We start from the raw sequence: 17,319 nt of genomic DNA on the forward strand, positions 1-17,319 counted from the left end.
CCCTCCTCAGACCCACTCCTGGCCTCTCCTGCTAGTCCTGCCCTCCTTTTGTGTATGCTCTGCCTCTCCCTCTCTCTCTCTCTCTCTCTCTCTCTCTCTCTCTCTCTCTCTCTCTCCCTCTCTCCCTCTCTCTCTCTCCCTCTCTCCCTCTCTCCCTCTCTCCCTCTCTCCCTCTCCCTCTCTCCCTCTCCTTGTCCCTCTGTCCTTGTCCAAAAAAAACAACATGGACAAAAGAACGAGAATATCTCTTGGAGCAGAAGGGACAGAAAATAGTTCCTCCTCCTCCTCCCTCCTCTCCCTCCTCCTCAACACCTCAGTGTAGGTGCTCCCTGAAGGCCTGCCATTCCAGCGTGCCTCCCAGGCCATGCGTCAACCTAATGAATTGAAATATGAATCAATGCAGATGGAGAAAGCGAGAGAAAGAGAGAGAGAGACAGAATGAGGGGGATGTCTGGAGAGAGAGAGATTGGGAGAGTCACCTCCACACCTCCTCACCTCCACGGGCGATGGCGGACGGTCCTCTCTCAGAGAAAAGACGGTCCGCCTGCTAGTTTGACCGCCGCATGGGGGGGGGGGAATGAAGGGGATGGAGAGACGGAGGGGGAAGAGAAGGAGAGATGTGAGGATGGAGAGACCGAGGGCTGGGGGGGGGATGTGTCTGGACACGCTCTTTGTTCAGAAGGGAGCGTTTGTGAGATCAATACCGAGCCCCGGCACGGCGCTGGGCGGCCGGCCAAAACGAGGAGGAAGCAGGAAGAGCAGACAAGACGGCCTCCCCGTGGCCCCTCTCTGCTGCTGCGGAGCCACACTGCCCCCCGGTGGGCACGGCTGGGAACTGCAGCCGCAAGCAACCCAGTGACAGGAGCAGCCCGGATTGAGAGGAAAGACAGGGATGAAGAGGAAGAGGAGGAGAGGAGTGTCACGTCGAGGGATGAAAAGAGGAAGAGAGTGAGGGATGGAGGAGGAGGAGGAGGAGGAGGAGAGGAGGGTTCGACCACAGTGCAACATTGACCTGTCGTCAATGTTCATGCCTCGTCCTGTGCCCCCGTTCACCCCCACTGGTCTGGGGGGGGGGAAGAGGGGGGACGGAGGGAGAGACCATCACCCCCCTGCGCTGGAGAATCACAAGCTCTCTCCAACCACAACCAGAGCATGTTACCATGGCGATATTCAGACCCTGGACACCAATTCCTGTTTTGTTATCGTCTTGTGGTGCTGACAGGGGACCACACAAACACACACACACACACGCACACACACAGTCAGAAATGCTACAAGAACTCGTGCCAATGCTAACTGCCTTAAAGCTAATCAGAGACAAAGGCACTGCGTTCCACACTTGGGCAACATGTGCCATAGCAACCAACAATCAACTTTGAAGTGAATTAGAATCTACTTTTTTAGACAAGCGTTTGAAATATGAACCACATTTTAAGGCGTAACAATGACAACAATCCTCAAATAGACAAAAGTTACAAAAAAGACCAAGAAACTCCCCCAACCACACTGGACACATTCTGAAACCAGAAGAAAATCTCTCTCTTTCACTCTCTCTATGTCTCTCTACCTCCCCTTTCCATTAGCACCCTCTCTCTCTCTCTTTCACTCTCTCTATGTCTCTCTACCTCCCCTTTCCATTAGCACCCTCTCTCTCTCTCTTTCACTCTCTCTATGTCTCTCTACCTCCCCTTTCCATTAGCACCCTCTCTCTCTCTCTCTCTTTTTCCCTCTCTCTTTCTCTCCCCCTCTCTCTCTAATATTAATGCGGGTAACTGGTACAAAGACACTATGGTTCTACTGCTAGCTACCATGTAATGTTGTGCAGAAGTATGGCACCTTGTTGATAAACCATAAAAAAGAAAAAAAGGAAAAAAATGACTTTTTAAAAGATAAAAACATGGCTGGGGGGGGGGGGGAGGGGGGGGTGAACTGACGCCAATGACGGACGGGACACTCTGTGACACAACGAGGAGGACGTTCTCCCCAAGACCAGGAGAGACCAGGAGGTCTTTCTGCTGGGACACGAGCGACTCACAACCTCCAAACGGCCTCTGCCGGCCATGCGTGTCAGGGGGAGGGCGGGGGAGAGAGGGGGGAGGGAGGGGGAGGGTGGGGGGGGGAAATCGACGCCTCTCTCTCCCTCCGTGTGTGTTCTGTAGTTGCAACTGTAGCATTTCCTACAACGTAGTCGGACGACGTCTCTAGTTTAGCCCCTCGTCGTCGACGGTTCGACAAAAAGGTTGCTTGGTTACCCCCCTGCTGCGACCTACGCCCACCTGGAGGAGGAAGAGGACGAAGAAGAGGATGATTTGTGATACGCAGCTCAGCGAGGATAGCTGGACTCATCCCCCCCCCAGGGACGTTGTGGTGAACGACCTGTGTTTGTACGAAGATTTCGAGGGACTACCTCAACCTAAGTGGTTTGTGAAACCACCACCCATACCAAAGATTCCCCCGCCTGCCAGTCCCAACACGGCCAGGGGATACACACCAAACTAGACCCCCCCTCTCTGGTACACACACACACTGACACACTGACACGTCACACACACACACACACAGAGCAGTCAGACTGCATAGCGCCTTGCAGCGTGAGGAGGCTGCTATGCAGACAGAGTTGAGTGCCTTTTTCCTTCAACCACGGGTGGGACTGCTCTGATCACCACACACACACACACACACAGGCATGGCTGTGATGATAACAGAGGGCTAGTGGGGGGGGGGGCTAAAGTAGCCTGAGGGGGGGGGGGGCTGTGTCAGCACATTCACCTCACACTGACTGTCCAGCTGAGTCCCAAGCACTTTACCATGCAGGAAACCTACCAACAACTTAACACTATTTATCTCACATTTGTGTCTAGTCGCTGTTGGTTCAGAGCTGTCGTCTCTCCTCTCCTCCTCTCCACGCCTCCGCCTCTCCAACAGAGATATTTTTATGGGACAGTGAGAGGAGGCGAAACGAAGGAGGAGGAGAGGGTGATGGGGGCTTGTAGTTCCAATCCCCGACCACTAGATGTCACTCTCTTTATCTCTGTGCAAGCACAGGCGCAGCACAGAGCAATCACGCAGTCATTGAAACATTGATACACACACACACACACACACACAGCACACTTTCCATCCCCCCTTTCTATAATCAAACCTCCCTTGGCCAGTTCTCAGACTTGGCAGGCATGTGTTGACAATTAATTCTGAAATACCTCAAACCTTTCATGTAAAGTTTATGTAATTTAACTGAAAATACCAATGCTAATGACACCATGATTATGATACTATGATATGATAGTTAGTTTTGGAACTTGTGACTTGAAGCTTTATACTGTTATAAATTTGTTTTTTGTTTGTTTGTTCATTTTTCCGGTCTGTCCAGTTTTGCTGCGGCGTTTAAGTAAGTGTTTTCATAAAGGAAAGACGTTGTGAATGTTTCTGTGGAGATGTGGAGAGGAGGAGAAACAGGAGAACGGTCGGGCAGAGCGAGGGACGGGAGCTGAGCGTGTCGAGTTCAGCTCTCAGGGTGGCGTGTGTGCTCAAAGACAACAACAAAAAAACAAAAGAAAAGTCAAACAAAATCACGTTTTGACCTAAATGAGGAGAGGTGAGCAGGATCACTCTCCACTCTGCCTTTGAGTTCTCCTTTTTCTCCCGAAAGCATTTCCTCTTACCGTAGAAGTGTCCTGAGTGGGTCGCTCCGCTCCACATGCTCTGACAACAATGTAAACAAGACGACTGCCCCCTGGTGGCGAGAGGGAGTAGCAAGCTTTTTCTTTACTGCATGGATATTGTATAACTGTATAGAAACCAACAGTTTTTTTTGTGGGAGAGGAGGAGGAGGGCAGACTGGGGGGAGGGGGAGGGGGGTTGACGTTGGGGGGGAGGTATGTCTTTGTAGATTTTTTGTCACTGTTGGGTTCACTGGTTGTGTGCATGTGTGGTTACAGCGCCCTCCCCGACTTTAATTTCTTGTATATAAACGCTGACAGCAGGGAGCAGCAGTGCTTTCCTCCAATCAGACGCATCCAATCCCATTCCTCAGTTCAAGGGGACACGGGGGGGCGGGGGGGGGGGTCAAGGGTCACGCGACTGTCCTGCTTTTCCGAGGACGGAGATAATCAGAGGGACGGTCGCTGAGCCGCTGCCCCCCCCCCCCCGTCACGGCCCCCCCCCCTCCCGTGCTCCGCGTGTGTATGTGAGCGGCCTTGTGTCTCCGTGGAAACGTGAGTTGCCCTCTCTGTCTCTACGCAGCGACTGAATGCAGCCACTGTCAATTAGCATACGTGAGCGATACAGACAGACAGACAGACAGACAGGCTGGCAGACAGACAGGTCAACCCCCCCCCCCCCCCCCCCTCCAGTCACACTGAGCTCTCCCTCTTCGGTTTCCTGTTACTCAATCAGAACCAAGTGTCTTTGGGATGGTAGAAGACAATCAAGTTTCAAAACAAGGAGAAGGGCGAGAGATGGAGGGGTGGAGAGGAGGAGAGGAGGAAGAGGAGGAAGAGAAGGAGAAACGGGGGGAGAATGAAAGGCTCTCTGGTCCAGTCCTGCTGTAGCGTCTGCCCCCTGCCCTGCCCTACCCTGCCCCCCCCCCCCTGCCTGCCCTGCCCCCCATGCCCCCCCCCCCCATGTGGTGCCAGCCTGGTTACCGTGACGTCCCAGGTCCCCAACATCTCATCTGCACACAGGCCATGTCAGTAACACCTTCTGATTCACCACACACACACACACACACACCCCACCAGCCCACCTCCCCTCCCCCCTCTCTTGCCCACACAGTCCTGCACTGCACACTGTGTAGTGCCCGAATCAAGAGGACTCAGCCCCCCCACAATGCAGTGCGGTGTGCAGGAAGTGTGAGAAGAGACTACATTTTCCATCCAACCCCCTTCTTCGACCACAGTGCCCGGCTGGCCCACTGATGATGCAGCCAGTCACGAGGAACAAGGGACTCTGGCTGGCGGCTTTTGCACAGAAAACTATGCAAGCACCTGACCCCCCAATCTTAATCTGCTGCCTGGTCAGAGTGTACCCCTCTATACCCACCCCCCCTCCCCCCTGCTGTTCCAACAACCCCCCACCCCCTCCCCTCCACCCCCATCCACAAAGAGAGGCTGGGGGCAGCCTCAGCAGGGATGATGGTTAGGATTGGACCACACTGTGTGTCCCCGCCCCCCAAGACCCACTTACCGCCCCAAACTGCCACTGCTGCTGAGGGCTCATAGTGGACCCAGACACGGAGAGACAGGTGCTCACACACACACATACACCCGCTGACATCCCCCCCCCCCACACACACACACCTGTCTGTCCGTTGGGTTGTCAAGGGGGACACACAGTGTGTGATGAGAGAGCCTCCCCCATCCTCAACCCTCCCCCATCCCCCCTCCTCCCTCTGGTCTTCTCCCCCACCCCCCTGTCCCACGCCCCCCCTCCCTTCTCCTTCCCATCCCACCTCCCAGTCCTCCCCCATCCTCTAACCTCCCTCCCTCCCTCCGGTCCTCTCCCCCCTCCTCCCCCATCCCCTCCCTCCGGTCCTCTCCCCCCTCCTCCCCCTCCTCCCCCTCCTCTCCCTCCCTCCCTCCCTCCAGTCCTCTCCCCCTCCTCTCCCTCCCTCCCTCCCTCCCCCCGGTCCTCTCCCCCCTCCTCCCCCTCCTCTCCCCAGGGCAGATATGAAGCTGGTCCCTCGGGAGCAGGAGAAACATATGAGTAATAACTGTTACAGAAAATAGAAACTTAAAAAGGAAAATATGGGTAAAAATTGCGTGTTTTGAAATAAATTAAGAAATAAAACAATTGTAAGACAGCCTGTGTGTATTTATCGTTTTTAGAGAATGTGAAATTGTACAAAAAAAAACTGGACTTATTCATTTATGAAACAGTATTTATTATTGTTTATCAAAAAAGGTAGGCACATTAATATCCATGCTAGGCCAATAAGTCTGTGCTCCACCTCTCTGGGAGGACTTGATTTGTATAGAAAAATGGTAGTGGTGGGTCTGTTTGACTGGTGTCATTTTACTTGGGAGTATAAATATAACGCACCCTAAGTCTAAGGACAGGTCTATGTTGGGGTACACTTCCGAAACATCAGTACAGTTCAACAGTGGGAAAACATTACTTATACAAACATTGCCTATAAAATAATAACCTACATTACCAATCCTCCAGGGACGCAACATGACATTGGTATTGGGTGAGTAACCATACGTCCTCAGTTTAATCCAAATGTAATTTTAAAAAGCGTTTCATATTATTTTGGTTTTCTATTCAAACATTGACACATTGAAACATTACTATTCCTTAAATGTTCTCTATAAAAATGTAAAACATGACCTGTAGGATGGGAACCACTTCCATATTTCATAGTTACAACCAGTGAGTGCAAAAAAAATTACTTAGATTTCTCCATCTGGATGTGACTGTGTGCCGTAGCCCTCCCATCCTGTGGGGGCGCTGTGGGGCGTAGGCCGGCTCCGGAGGTGATGAGGCGCCCGATCCCGCGTCCCTGAGACATGGCGTAGGACGAGCGTCGGTGGGCGGAGCCTCTCGTAAACGCTGCCCTCAGCTCTACGGGGCGGGAGCGGGCGCTGTGGACCTGTGGGGGTCGTAGAGAGGTCATGGAGAGGTCATAGACAGGTCATGGAGAGGTCTTCAAGAGGTCATGGAGAGGTCATAGCCAGGTCACGATGAAGGAATAGTCAAATACTTTCTCATCATTCTGGGTACATGTGCAGATTTTGGAGTGAGCATAGAAAAATGGATTCTCACACACACACGCACACACACACACACACACTTGCTCACCCTGTGCTTGCTCCGCTGGGTGAGGATTGTGTTGAGGCAGTGCAGAGAGAAGGAGGGCAGCACTGCGGTACAGGCTGTGAGTAGAGCCGTGAGCCACACCGCTGGACTGGCGAAAGCCTGGTCAGACACACCTGGCACACACACAAGAACACACACAGACGTCAAAACATCCCACGCGTGCGTGGGCATTCCTGTGTGTGTGTGAGTGTGTGTGTGGTAGCCTACCGAGGAAGTAATAATCCCGCGGAGACCTCAGGAACAGCGGGGGCTGGTGTGTGACGCGTGTGCACAGGAAGAACAGTAGGAAGCTTACACACACTGCCGCTGCGTTCCACTTGGTCCAGTGTCTGGTGAGGAGCAGCATCTGACACACACACAAACACACACAGGACGTTTTTAGCATGGGGGCATTCAGGTTCAGAGCGAAGCCAGTTCACCATGCTATAGAAGTAGGTATGCTCCGGGACTCCCCCAGACCGTGAACCGCGGCCCTCACCTCGAAGGTGGCGCAGAACACGGCCGCCATGGAGACGGTGACGGCCAGGGTCTGGTAGTCGAGGGCGGAGTCGTGGAAGACGCCGCTGGGGAGGAAGAACAGGACGAGGGAGGAGTAGACGGCGTGGAGGAGGGTGGCGCCCGCCGTGACGGGGTTAAAGAGTTGCTGGCTGGGGCCCGCCCGGTACAGGTCAGGACACGCCAGGCTGACCTCCGCGCTCACGTCCTGGAACACACACACACACCACACACACACCACACACACACCCACACACACACACACACACACAAAATTCCCGCATAGAACCCCCCCCCCGCCCATATTAGGCGATTCACACGGTTCAGTTGTGGGCTGATGTCACACGTCCATTGCGCTCCCGGGTGCACTGGATTTGAACCTCGGGACGGCACGTCAACCTGAGTCGTGTACAACCTTTGAAGCTGCGGTCGCAGATGAAGGCGTCTCTTACCCGTTCAAAGATGGCGAGACACTGCACGGGCATGGAGGTGTAGAAGACGGTGTACAGGGCTATGAACCAGTTCTCATACAGGGACTGCGAGAGGCACACACACACACACACAAAATCATCAAAAGGATGACCCACACACAAAGCCGTGACATCACAAAGCCGTGACATCACGGGGGGCTCCGCAGTGACCTTATCGACATGGCCGCCTGACCTGGGCGCTGAAGCCGTTGAAGAAGGCGAACCAGACATGAACCAGGGCGAAGGAGCACGTCTTGAACAGGAAGTACTGCAGGAAGAGGGCAATACGGAGGTACGACCAGCGGCCGTGGACCAATAGGAGCCTCTGGAGGAAACGGAACTGGGCGAGGGAGAAGTCTGCGTTCTGGACCGCCTGGCCTCCTTCCACCCCCACCAGACCCACACCTATATGAGCAGCTGCAGGGGGGGGAGGAGGGGAGTGAGGTCCAAATCCTCTCTCCCCCGTCCACACTGTTCACACCCCCCCCCCCCCCGCCCCGCGTATCCCTCCACCCCTCTCACTCTTGATCATGTTGACGTCGTTGGCGCCGTCTCCTATCGCCATGGTGATGGAGGGGGTGTGTTTGCGCACCAGCTGCACCACGTCAGCCTTCTGGCCCGGTGTTACCCGGCAACACAGCACCGACTGACACCTCTCGGCCATGGCCACAAACCGGGCGCCCCACTCCGGCCTCGCCACAATCTCCACCTACACCAAAACAACAACAACGTCATCAACAACAAAAACTCAATCGATGGATCTCTTTATTGTCGTAAAAAAAAAACACAAATTCCATCTCTATACATAAAGACATGTATGTGGACTGTGTTGTAAGAGTGAGGTGTGTGTACCAGCTCGGGTCCGGTGATCACCAGGGCGGTCCTGTCTGATGTCGCGTCCCACGCCACGCTCCACACCTCTGGGTCGACATGCTTAGAGACACTGGCCCCCGGGTCTGGACTCTGCAGCAGCTCTCTGGAGAGACAACACATGGGGCACTGCGTGTGTGTTTGGCGTGAGTGTGTGTGTGTGTGTGTGTGTGTGTGAGGACTCCCGTCTGACCTTAGTTCTTCTCCCTCCAACAGTCTTGTGTCTGAGTCCAACAGTTTACAGGAGTACCCGACATTCACTGCTGTTTCTGGAGAGGGAGAGAGAGGGAGGGAGGGAGGGTAGAGAGAAACAAAGATAGACTGATGCAGACATTCCCTTTGAAGATGAGGAGGGGGACGTCTAGTGAGACGGGACCTGCTCCTCTAGGGAATAGAGAGGCTGACACCTAACTGGGAAGTTACACTGGAAGTCACACATCTGTCACGCAAAGGCTCATGGATAATCAATGGTTGTGTCTAATCCTTCCCATATGGATCCCAGCACTTTTCTTACCTTTTTTGTCCCCAGTGAGAACCCATACTTTGAGCCCGGCCTGTCGGAGCATGGCGATGGTCTCTGGAACTCCCTCCTGCAGTCGGTCCTCGATGGCCGTGACCCCCAGGAGCTGCACACACAGGAAACACTGACCTCTGACCTCCAGAATGACAGGAAGTGTTCCCATCATCCACATTTGACACATTCAACCGAGGGGAACTATAGGAAGTACTCTGTTATGATTGGTGATGTCACCTTCAGGTCCTGTTCTATGTCTTCATACAGCTTCTCCAGAGTCTCCTCACGGTCAGCGGTTGCCATGGTAGCCTGGGCCAGGTCTTTCCTCCAGACATCCCATAATTTCTCAGGAACGGAGCGGACTGCCACACACAGAGTCCTCAGAGAGGACTGGGCAAACAGCTGGACAGGCACACACACACACACACAACACACACACAACGTTCTCAACCTCCTCACATCCAGGGCTCTGTATGACCTCACCTCCAGTGCTCTGTATGACCTCACCTCCAGTGCTCTGTATGACCTCACCTCCAGTGTTCTGTATGACCTCACCTCCAGTGCTCTGTATGACCTCACTTCCAGTGCTCTGTATGACCTCACCTCCAGGGCTCTGTATGACCTCACCTCCAGTGCTCTGTATGACCTCACCTCCAGGGCTCTGTATGACCTCACCTCCAGTGCTCTGTATGACCTCACCTCCAGTGCTCTGTATGACCTCACCTCCAGTGTTCTGTATGACCTCACCTCCAGTGCTCTGTATGACCTCACTTCCAGTGCTCTGTATGACCTCACCTCCAGTGCTCTGTATGACCTCACCTCCAGTGCTCTGTATGACCTCACCTCCAGTGTTCTGTATGACCTCACCTCCAGTGCTCTGTATGACCTCACCTCCAGTGCTCTGTATGACCTCACCTCCAGTGCTCTGTATGACCTCACCTCCAGTGCTCTGTATGACCTCACCTCCAGTGCTGTCTCTGTGCTCTCCAGGTGTGGACAGTCTGTCTGCAGCCTCTCCAGAATGACGATGTCAGCACCTTTACAGTAGAGCTTCAATCCCCCCTCCGGCTCCCGCACTGCACACACACACACACACGCACGCCCAACAGAAACAGGCTGACTCTCTTTAGCAAGACATACAACAACCTGTCTCACCCTTCCACCCCACAACAGACAGACAGACAGACAGGCAGACAGACAGAAAGACAGACAGGAAGCGTGTCTCACCCAGCACTGACATGCGTCTCCTCCTGCTGGTGAAGTCCAGTAGAGCCAGCAGCTCGTAGGTGCGTTGGACCCCCAGCTGGCTGACCATCAGGGAGTTCCTGGTCCTGGAAAGGAACACCCAGCCCAGCTCTCTGGCTGCCCCCACGAGGGCCTCTTCATCTGGGGAGGCTGCTTGGTACACTGGGGTCCCTGGAGCACTCACACACGCAGTGTACGTTCACAAACATGCTGGGTCAAGCACACCATCCCCATCCTTAACTCAATCCCACCTATTGTACCTCACCCTTCCTTCCTCACACATCTAACCCTCCTTCACCCCTCCCTAAACCCTTCCCTCCTTCTCCCTCCCTCCCCCTCCTTACCCCTCGTCGCCCTCCCCCCCCTTCCCTCCTCCTCACCCTCCTTCCACTCGGTCATGACGGTGTGACAGAGAGCCAGGGCTGTGAGGAACTCCCTGCTGTCGGGGCACGCGCCCCCCCTCAGCCTCTCCAGGAGCCTGGGGGCCCACAGAGCCAGACCCCCCCGGGAGAACACGTTCCAGCTCAGGTCCATCCTCTGGGGAGGGCAGGGGGAAAGAGGGAGGGGGCAGGGTAGGGCAGGAGAGGGCAGGGGGAGGAAGGGGGCAGGGAGGGGGCAGGGGAGGGCAGGAGAGGGCAGGTGGAGAAAGAGAAAGGGGAGAGAGGTAGAGAAAGAGAGAGAGAGAGAGAGAGAGAGAGAGGAGAGAGAGAGACAGAGAGAGAGAGAGAGAGAGAGAGAGAGAGAGAGAGAGAGAGAGAGAGAGAGAGAGAGAGAGGGACATAGGGGCATCATCCATACACTCTTATCTCTCAGGTGTGTGTCCGGCATCAGTGTGTGTGTGTGTGTGCGTGTGTGAGTGTGTGCATCTTGGATGCTCACCTCTGTCTGGTCTGCAGTCACAGAGGCATCACCTGCACATACATGACAACAGACAGGGTCACGGATGAAAGACTTTCACTCTCTCTTACTCTCATTCTATCTCTCACACGCACACGCACACACACACACACACACACACACACCGTAGACGGTTCCAGCGATGCAGCACTGGCGGAACACCAGGTGGTTCTGGGTCAGGGTGCCGGTCTTGTCGCTCAGCAGGTGGCCCACCTGACCCAGCTCCTCATTCAGGGACGTGTTCCGGGCCTCAGCCCGGACGTATGATTGGGTCTGGGGCTGGGGGGGTGTTTGAGGCTGGGGCTGGGGCTGGTCCTGGGGCTCTATGCTGGTCTTTTCCACGCACATCTCAATGTCCCAGCCTATAAAGAGACTGTGGATCACGTGGATCACCTCGAACCTGATAGAGAGAGAGGCACATGGATGCACAGGGCCGGCCCAAGGCATAAGCAAACTAAGCAGCTGCTCAGGGCCCCTGTGGGTACCAGAGGGCCCCCAAGAGCACTTTAAAATACAGTATACCAAATCCATTTAGCTTAAGGCCCCATAAAGGCTTGGGCTGGCCCTGTGGATGCATGTTGTGTGCTTGCATGTTACGCGTGTGCGTGCGTGCGTGTGCGTGCGCGTGCGTGCGTGTGCGCGCGTCACTGACGTGATGTACAGGGAGATGGGCATGGCAGGGCTGAGCAGGATGATGTAGCTCCAGAAGGTGAGGAAGGCGGTGTAGACGGGAGAGGTCACCTGCAGAGCCAGGAGGGTCTCCAGGCGGGACGCCACGCGGCCCTCAAAGACCCCGCACCCCACCGCCAGCAGCACGGCACTCAGGATCATGACCAGCACGATCTGGGGGGGCGCACGCACACACAAAGGCACACGCACACACACACAAAGGCACACGCACACACACAGAGTATTTAAGCAGGCAGGCAGCCGGAGAGATGGTGCGGACACAAAAAGGGGAGAATTGACTCCACCCCCTCCTCACCCCTCCTCCCTCCTCCTCTCCTCTCCTCACCCCTCCTCACCCCGATCACCACCTTGTTGAGCAGCTTCTCCACCTGGGTTTTCTTCACCCTCAGACGCCCACTGTTCCTCAGGATCTTAGAGTCAGAGCCTGGGGACGGAGAGGGAGTAGGGGAGGGAGGAGCAGAGAGAGAGAGAGAGAGAGAGAGAGGACTTTACTGTCAGAGCCTGGAGGGAGAAGGATGTATGCATGTGTGTGTGTGTGTGTTCCTGCCTGTGTAGATGGCCATGCCATAGGCGCGGTCCGTGTTGCGTAGCTTGGTGCCTCTCAGCAGGATGTGCTGACTGTCCAGAGGGTGGCGCTCTCCTCTCCAGGTCAGCTCTCCCCTGAACGAGTACAGGCGGTCGTTGGGCTCCTCGCACCACAGCACACCTGGAAACACACCCGTAACCTGTCACACACACCTGGAAACGCAGGAAGTGCTCTGAGTTCACAGGCTGAGTTCTAGGGGTCGGTTGGGATGTGGAGAAGACGTTAACAGTTGTATTTTTTGTTGTATTTTTTTGAGGGACAAAACTAGTTTTGCATATATTTATTTGCATTATCCTCTCTCTAGGACATTTGAATTCTGTATTTGAATGGACCATTTGACGATTCATTTGATATGATGAGATAGGATCAATTGAACAGGGATTTGCATCAGTACTGCACGATAGAGAGACTGTGTACAGGATGAGAGGAGGGGGAGGAGGAGAGGAGGAGAGGAGGAGAGGAGGAGAGGAAGGGGGGGAGGAGAGGAGGGGGAGGAGGAGAGGAGGAGAGGAGGGGGAGGAGGAGAGGAGGAGAGGAGGAGAGGAGGGGGAGGAGGAGAGGAGGAGAGGAGGAGAGGAGGAGAGGAGGGGGAGGAGGTGAGGAGGAGAGGAGGGGGAGGAGGAGGAGAGGAGGTGACCTACCGTCGAAGGCAGCGAGGGCGTGGTCTGTGGGGTCAGAGGTCAGATCAGAGTGGGTGACGGCCAGAGCCTGGCGATACTTCAGGTTGCTCTCCCTGTCACACACAAACACTTCAGCGCCCCCAACTAGCAACCGACGCCAACTAGCACCAAGCTGCCTCTATACTGGCTGCCGGCAAACTTTAGAAGCTAGCTCGTCATCGCTGAGCAGAGATGAAGACGGCAGACGGCTCACCCATCTATGTCGGCCGTTTCGACGTAGCACAGACTGTGGGGCTCTGAGCTACACAGGAGGAGGAGGTCAGCCTGGAGGGGTGGGGGGGGGTGGTCGGGGGTGGAGGTGGGTGGGGAGGACAGGGGGAGGATTGGGGGTTTGCTTAAGTCCTGCAGGGCATTGATAATGTGTCACGTGTAAAAGAGAGGAGAGGGGAGGAGAGGAGGATATCATCTCGGGGGGAGTGGGGTGCACAAGACCCTCTCAGCCCAAGCGCTAACACACGGGTAAGAAAGGGAGGAGTGGAGACTCACCGGGAAGATCTGGTCTTTGTGGATACGCAGCACGTCTCCCACGCACACGTCCTTCCACTGCATCCTACTGAAACTGAGGGGCGGGGGGGTGGGGGGGAGATGGAGGGGCGAAGGGGAGGGGTGGGAGATGGAGGGGCGAAGGGGAGGGGTGGGGGGGGAGATGGAGGGGCGAACGGGAGGGGTGGGAGATGGAGGGGCGAAGGGGAGGGGTGGGGGGGGAGATGGAGGGGCGAAAGGGAGAGGTGGGGAGGGGGGGAGATGGAGGGTCGAAGGGGAGGGGTGGGGAGGGGGGGAGATGGAGGGTCGAAGGGGAGGGGTGGGGGGGAGAGATGGCGGGGGCGAGGGTGATTGAGCACGCAGGAAGTAGAGGTCAGTGTCTGAGTGTGGTCACATGGGTGTGGTCACATGCCGGGGTGGTCACATGTCTGACAGGCACTGGCGTTGACCTCCGCTTCTGCTTTTTGCGCGTGTGAACGCAGCGACTGCACCAAACTCATGTTACGAGAGATGCATTAACAGGGTTTGATAATAACAGGTCATGTGGCGTGTGAGTGTGTGAATGCGTGTGTGTAAATGTGTGCGCGTGTGAGGAAGTGTGTGTGTGGGGTGGGGGGGTGTACCTCTGAGAAAGTAGGATGTCACACGGGCGATGGTTGACGAGGGAGTCGCTACGTCTACGCATCTGAGGGGAAGTGAAAGAGACAGAGAGAGAGAGAGAGAGAGAGAGAGAGAGAGAGAGAGAGAGAGAGAGAGAGAGAGAGAGAGAGAGAGAGAGAGAGAGACAGAGAGAGACAGAGAGAGAGAGAGAGAGAGAGAGACATAGAGACAGAGAGAGAGACAGAGAGAGAGACAGAGAGAGATGTGGAATGAAAGAGCCCCATAGTGGTAGTTGAGAAGTCAATAGAGATGTACAACTCAGAGCGTGTGTGTGTAAGAGGGGTCTCACCAGGTCATTGGCTAGGTCTTTGACACCTCTCACCGTCAGAACTATGGTCAGGGGAATGATGGTGATGTACCAGGGCAGAGACGAGATGGCTGGGACAGACTGTCAACGCAACATATACGCGCACGTGTTGATTTTGCATACATGTCTTCTTTACAGTATGTTTACCTAGACAGTATATCTATTTACGTGCCTCTTGAAGCTGAAAACGGAGAGACACACAGACCTGCATGATCATTATGAGCAGGAAGAAGATGTTGGCAGCCCTCTGGAACTGTTCATACAGGGTCAGGGGAAGGAAAGTCAGAGGGGAATATTTGTGACTGCGCACCCTGTTGTCCTGACAACCACAGCCAGCCATGACGGAAGGTTGGAGAGGGAGAAACCGAGAGAGATGGAGGGAAGGAGGGAGGGAGGGAGGCAGAGAGACCTTGCATTAGCCAAGTGTGAGTGTGTGTGTGTGAGTGTGTGTGCGTGTGTCTGTTTGTGCTCCAGACTCACGGCTTGACGTCCCCAGCTACACAGACCCAGAAGTGATCGTCTCTGCAGGGGCAGGTGGACACGCCTGCTGTTAGCCCTCACCTCCCAGGTGAGCCCTGGACAGGAAACATAATACCACACATCACACCTCACTCCCAGGAACCTTGCATGCGTGCGTGCGTGTGTGTCAGACTCTGCTATGGGACTTATTAACCTTGCAGGTCCTCTCTCCCCACCCCCACACACCCACACACACACACGCTGTTGACAGACACGATCACAAGCACAAACGCGACAGACACACTCCCCGCAGACACACGGACACCTGCCTAATGGGACTCATCCCACCCCATTAGCACCGAATAAGGCCCGGTGTGGGGGAGGGGCAGAGAAAGAGGAAGAGAGAGATTTCGAAAAAGTCTTGAAAGGGCGTTCAAGGCTTCCAGATGTCGTCCTCTTACATACAACCGTAGGCATGACAAAAGCAGCCTGCTTACACAGATTCAAGATGGCCGACAGAAGTCAACGAGTGATGATGACAGACTGACCTGTGTCCGAGCGGGATGTTTCCCTCTTGGTCATGTTGAGAGTCGGTGAGAGAGGTGGTTCTGGAAGAAAAACAGTAGCAAGGCTGTCTACACTCATCGCAGCCCGAGTCATTCATTGCCTACGGCTGCCATGACCACGTTGTGGTGAACACACACACAGTCACACGGATGCGCACACACAAGCACAGACACACCCGAAGAGATTTTCTCATACCTGTGAACCAGACACACAGCAGGGACCCCGATGAGCGCTCTCAACATACGTGTAACATGACACCTGTCCCCATAGTGACATGCATGTAGAGTGTCCAGTGACATGGGCTGTGTTGCAACACTAACAGTGTTATGAGTGTCCCTCCGTACCCTCCTAAGCTCCACCTGTTTACCTGTTGGCCACCTCCCTCCCTCCCTCCCCCTCTCCCTCTCCCTCTCCCTCTCCCTCTCCCTCTCCCTCTCCCTCTCCCTCTCCCTCTCCCTCTCCCTCTCCCTCTCCCTCTCCCTCTCCCTCTCCCTCTCCCTCCCTCCCTCCCTCCCTCTCCCTCCCTCTCCCTTTCCCTCTCCCTCCCCCTCCCTCTCCCTCCCTTTCCCCACCTCCCTCCTTCCCTCTCCCCACCTCCCCCTCCCTCTTTTGTGACAACACTCATACACACACATTATGTAAGTTTTCACCAAAACCTTGAATTTACATTTGTTTTTTTATGATTTATGATCACAAATGAAACGTTGTCCCTTCACTGTGAACTGCTGTGACAACGTTGTTAGACATTTGTACTGATAAAGCACATTGAATTGATTTGAGAGAAAGAGAGCGAGCGAGACGGGGCGAGAGACAGAGAAACGAGGAGGGGGTTGAATCATGGTCATCAGAGTTCAGTAACAAGAAGACAAACAACTCTTCACTCCCCTTTCCTCTCCCTCCTCACCTTCCTCCCCTCTCCTACCACCCCCATCTCCAAGACCCCTCCCTCCCTCCCCCCTCCCTCCCTCCCACCCTCCCTCCCTCCCACCCCCCCTCCCACCCCCCCCCCCTCCCTCCCCCCTCCCTCCCTCCCACCCTCCCTCCCTCCCTCCCTCCCACCCCCCCTCCCACCCCCCCCCTCCCTCCCCCCTCCCTCCCTCCCTCCCTCACTCCCCCTCCCTCCCCCTCCCACCCTCCCTCCCTCCCCCTCCCTCCCTCCCTCCCTCCCCACACACAGCCTGGTCCTCTGAAGCCCACCTGGCCTCATTCCCAGGCTGCTTCTTTTTATCCACGTTCTCTCTTTCTCCTCCATTCCTCCACTCCTTCTCTTATTACTTAGCCTTTCTTCTTGTGCAGCAAATCTTTCAACCCTTATACCCCTTCCCTCCCTCCCTCTTTCCCTCATTCCTCTCTCTCTCTTTCTCTCTTCCTCCATCCCCAATATTGACAAAGCAAGATCAAGAAATCAGAGAGTATACCAAGAAAGAAAAAGAAAGTAAACACCCAGAAAACACACATGGTTATGGGTGGTGTGTGTGTGTGTGTGTGTGTGTGTGTCAAGTCAAGTAAAGTCAGTTTATTTATAGAGCACATTTAAAAACAGCCAATGCCAACCAAAGTGCTGTACGAAATCATCA

General features: G+C 54.9%; 1 protein-coding gene across 1 annotated transcript; it reads right to left on the reverse strand.

The window, feature by feature from the left end:
* Window positions 1-5,909: 5,909 nt before the first annotated feature.
* atp8b3 (ATPase phospholipid transporting 8B3) lies at window positions 5,910-15,757 on the reverse strand. The gene is made up of 28 exons (XM_084692308.1): window positions 15,724-15,757; window positions 15,197-15,291; window positions 14,922-15,035; window positions 14,699-14,797; window positions 14,373-14,434; window positions 13,753-13,825; window positions 13,460-13,530; window positions 13,228-13,319; window positions 12,548-12,706; window positions 12,336-12,424; window positions 11,963-12,153; window positions 11,653-11,710; window positions 11,436-11,583; window positions 11,293-11,324; window positions 10,794-10,950; window positions 10,396-10,584; window positions 10,132-10,244; window positions 9,406-9,570; window positions 9,169-9,280; window positions 8,848-8,923; window positions 8,637-8,760; window positions 8,307-8,493; window positions 7,978-8,201; window positions 7,767-7,850; window positions 7,298-7,522; window positions 7,027-7,165; window positions 6,802-6,932; window positions 5,910-6,592 (listed from the first exon to the last, which is right to left on the reverse strand). The coding sequence occupies exons 1-28, from the start codon at window positions 15,755-15,757 to the stop codon at window positions 6,389-6,391; spliced, it is 3,447 nt and encodes a 1,148-aa protein (XP_084548434.1). The 3' UTR covers window positions 5,910-6,388.
* Window positions 15,758-17,319: the final 1,562 nt, after the last annotated feature.

The sequence above is a fragment of the Hypomesus nipponensis genome, chromosome 26, assembly GCF_054491055.1.
Source record: "Hypomesus nipponensis isolate SF chromosome 26, ASM5449105v1, whole genome shotgun sequence".
Classification (NCBI taxonomy): Eukaryota; Metazoa; Chordata; class Actinopteri; order Osmeriformes; family Osmeridae; genus Hypomesus; species Hypomesus nipponensis.

Coding starts and splice junctions, on each gene's coding strand:
- atp8b3 (XM_084692308.1), bottom strand. CDS start 15,757: ATGACCAAGAGGGAAACATCCCGCTCGGACACAG. Junction 14,798..14,921: donor TGCTCATAATGATCATGCAG/GTCTGTGTGTCT, acceptor TTGCGTTGACAG/TCTGTCCCAGCCATCTCGTC. Junction 8,924..9,168: donor TCTCACTGGGGACAAAAAAG/GTAAGAAAAGTG, acceptor CTCCCTCTCCAG/AAACAGCAGTGAATGTCGGG.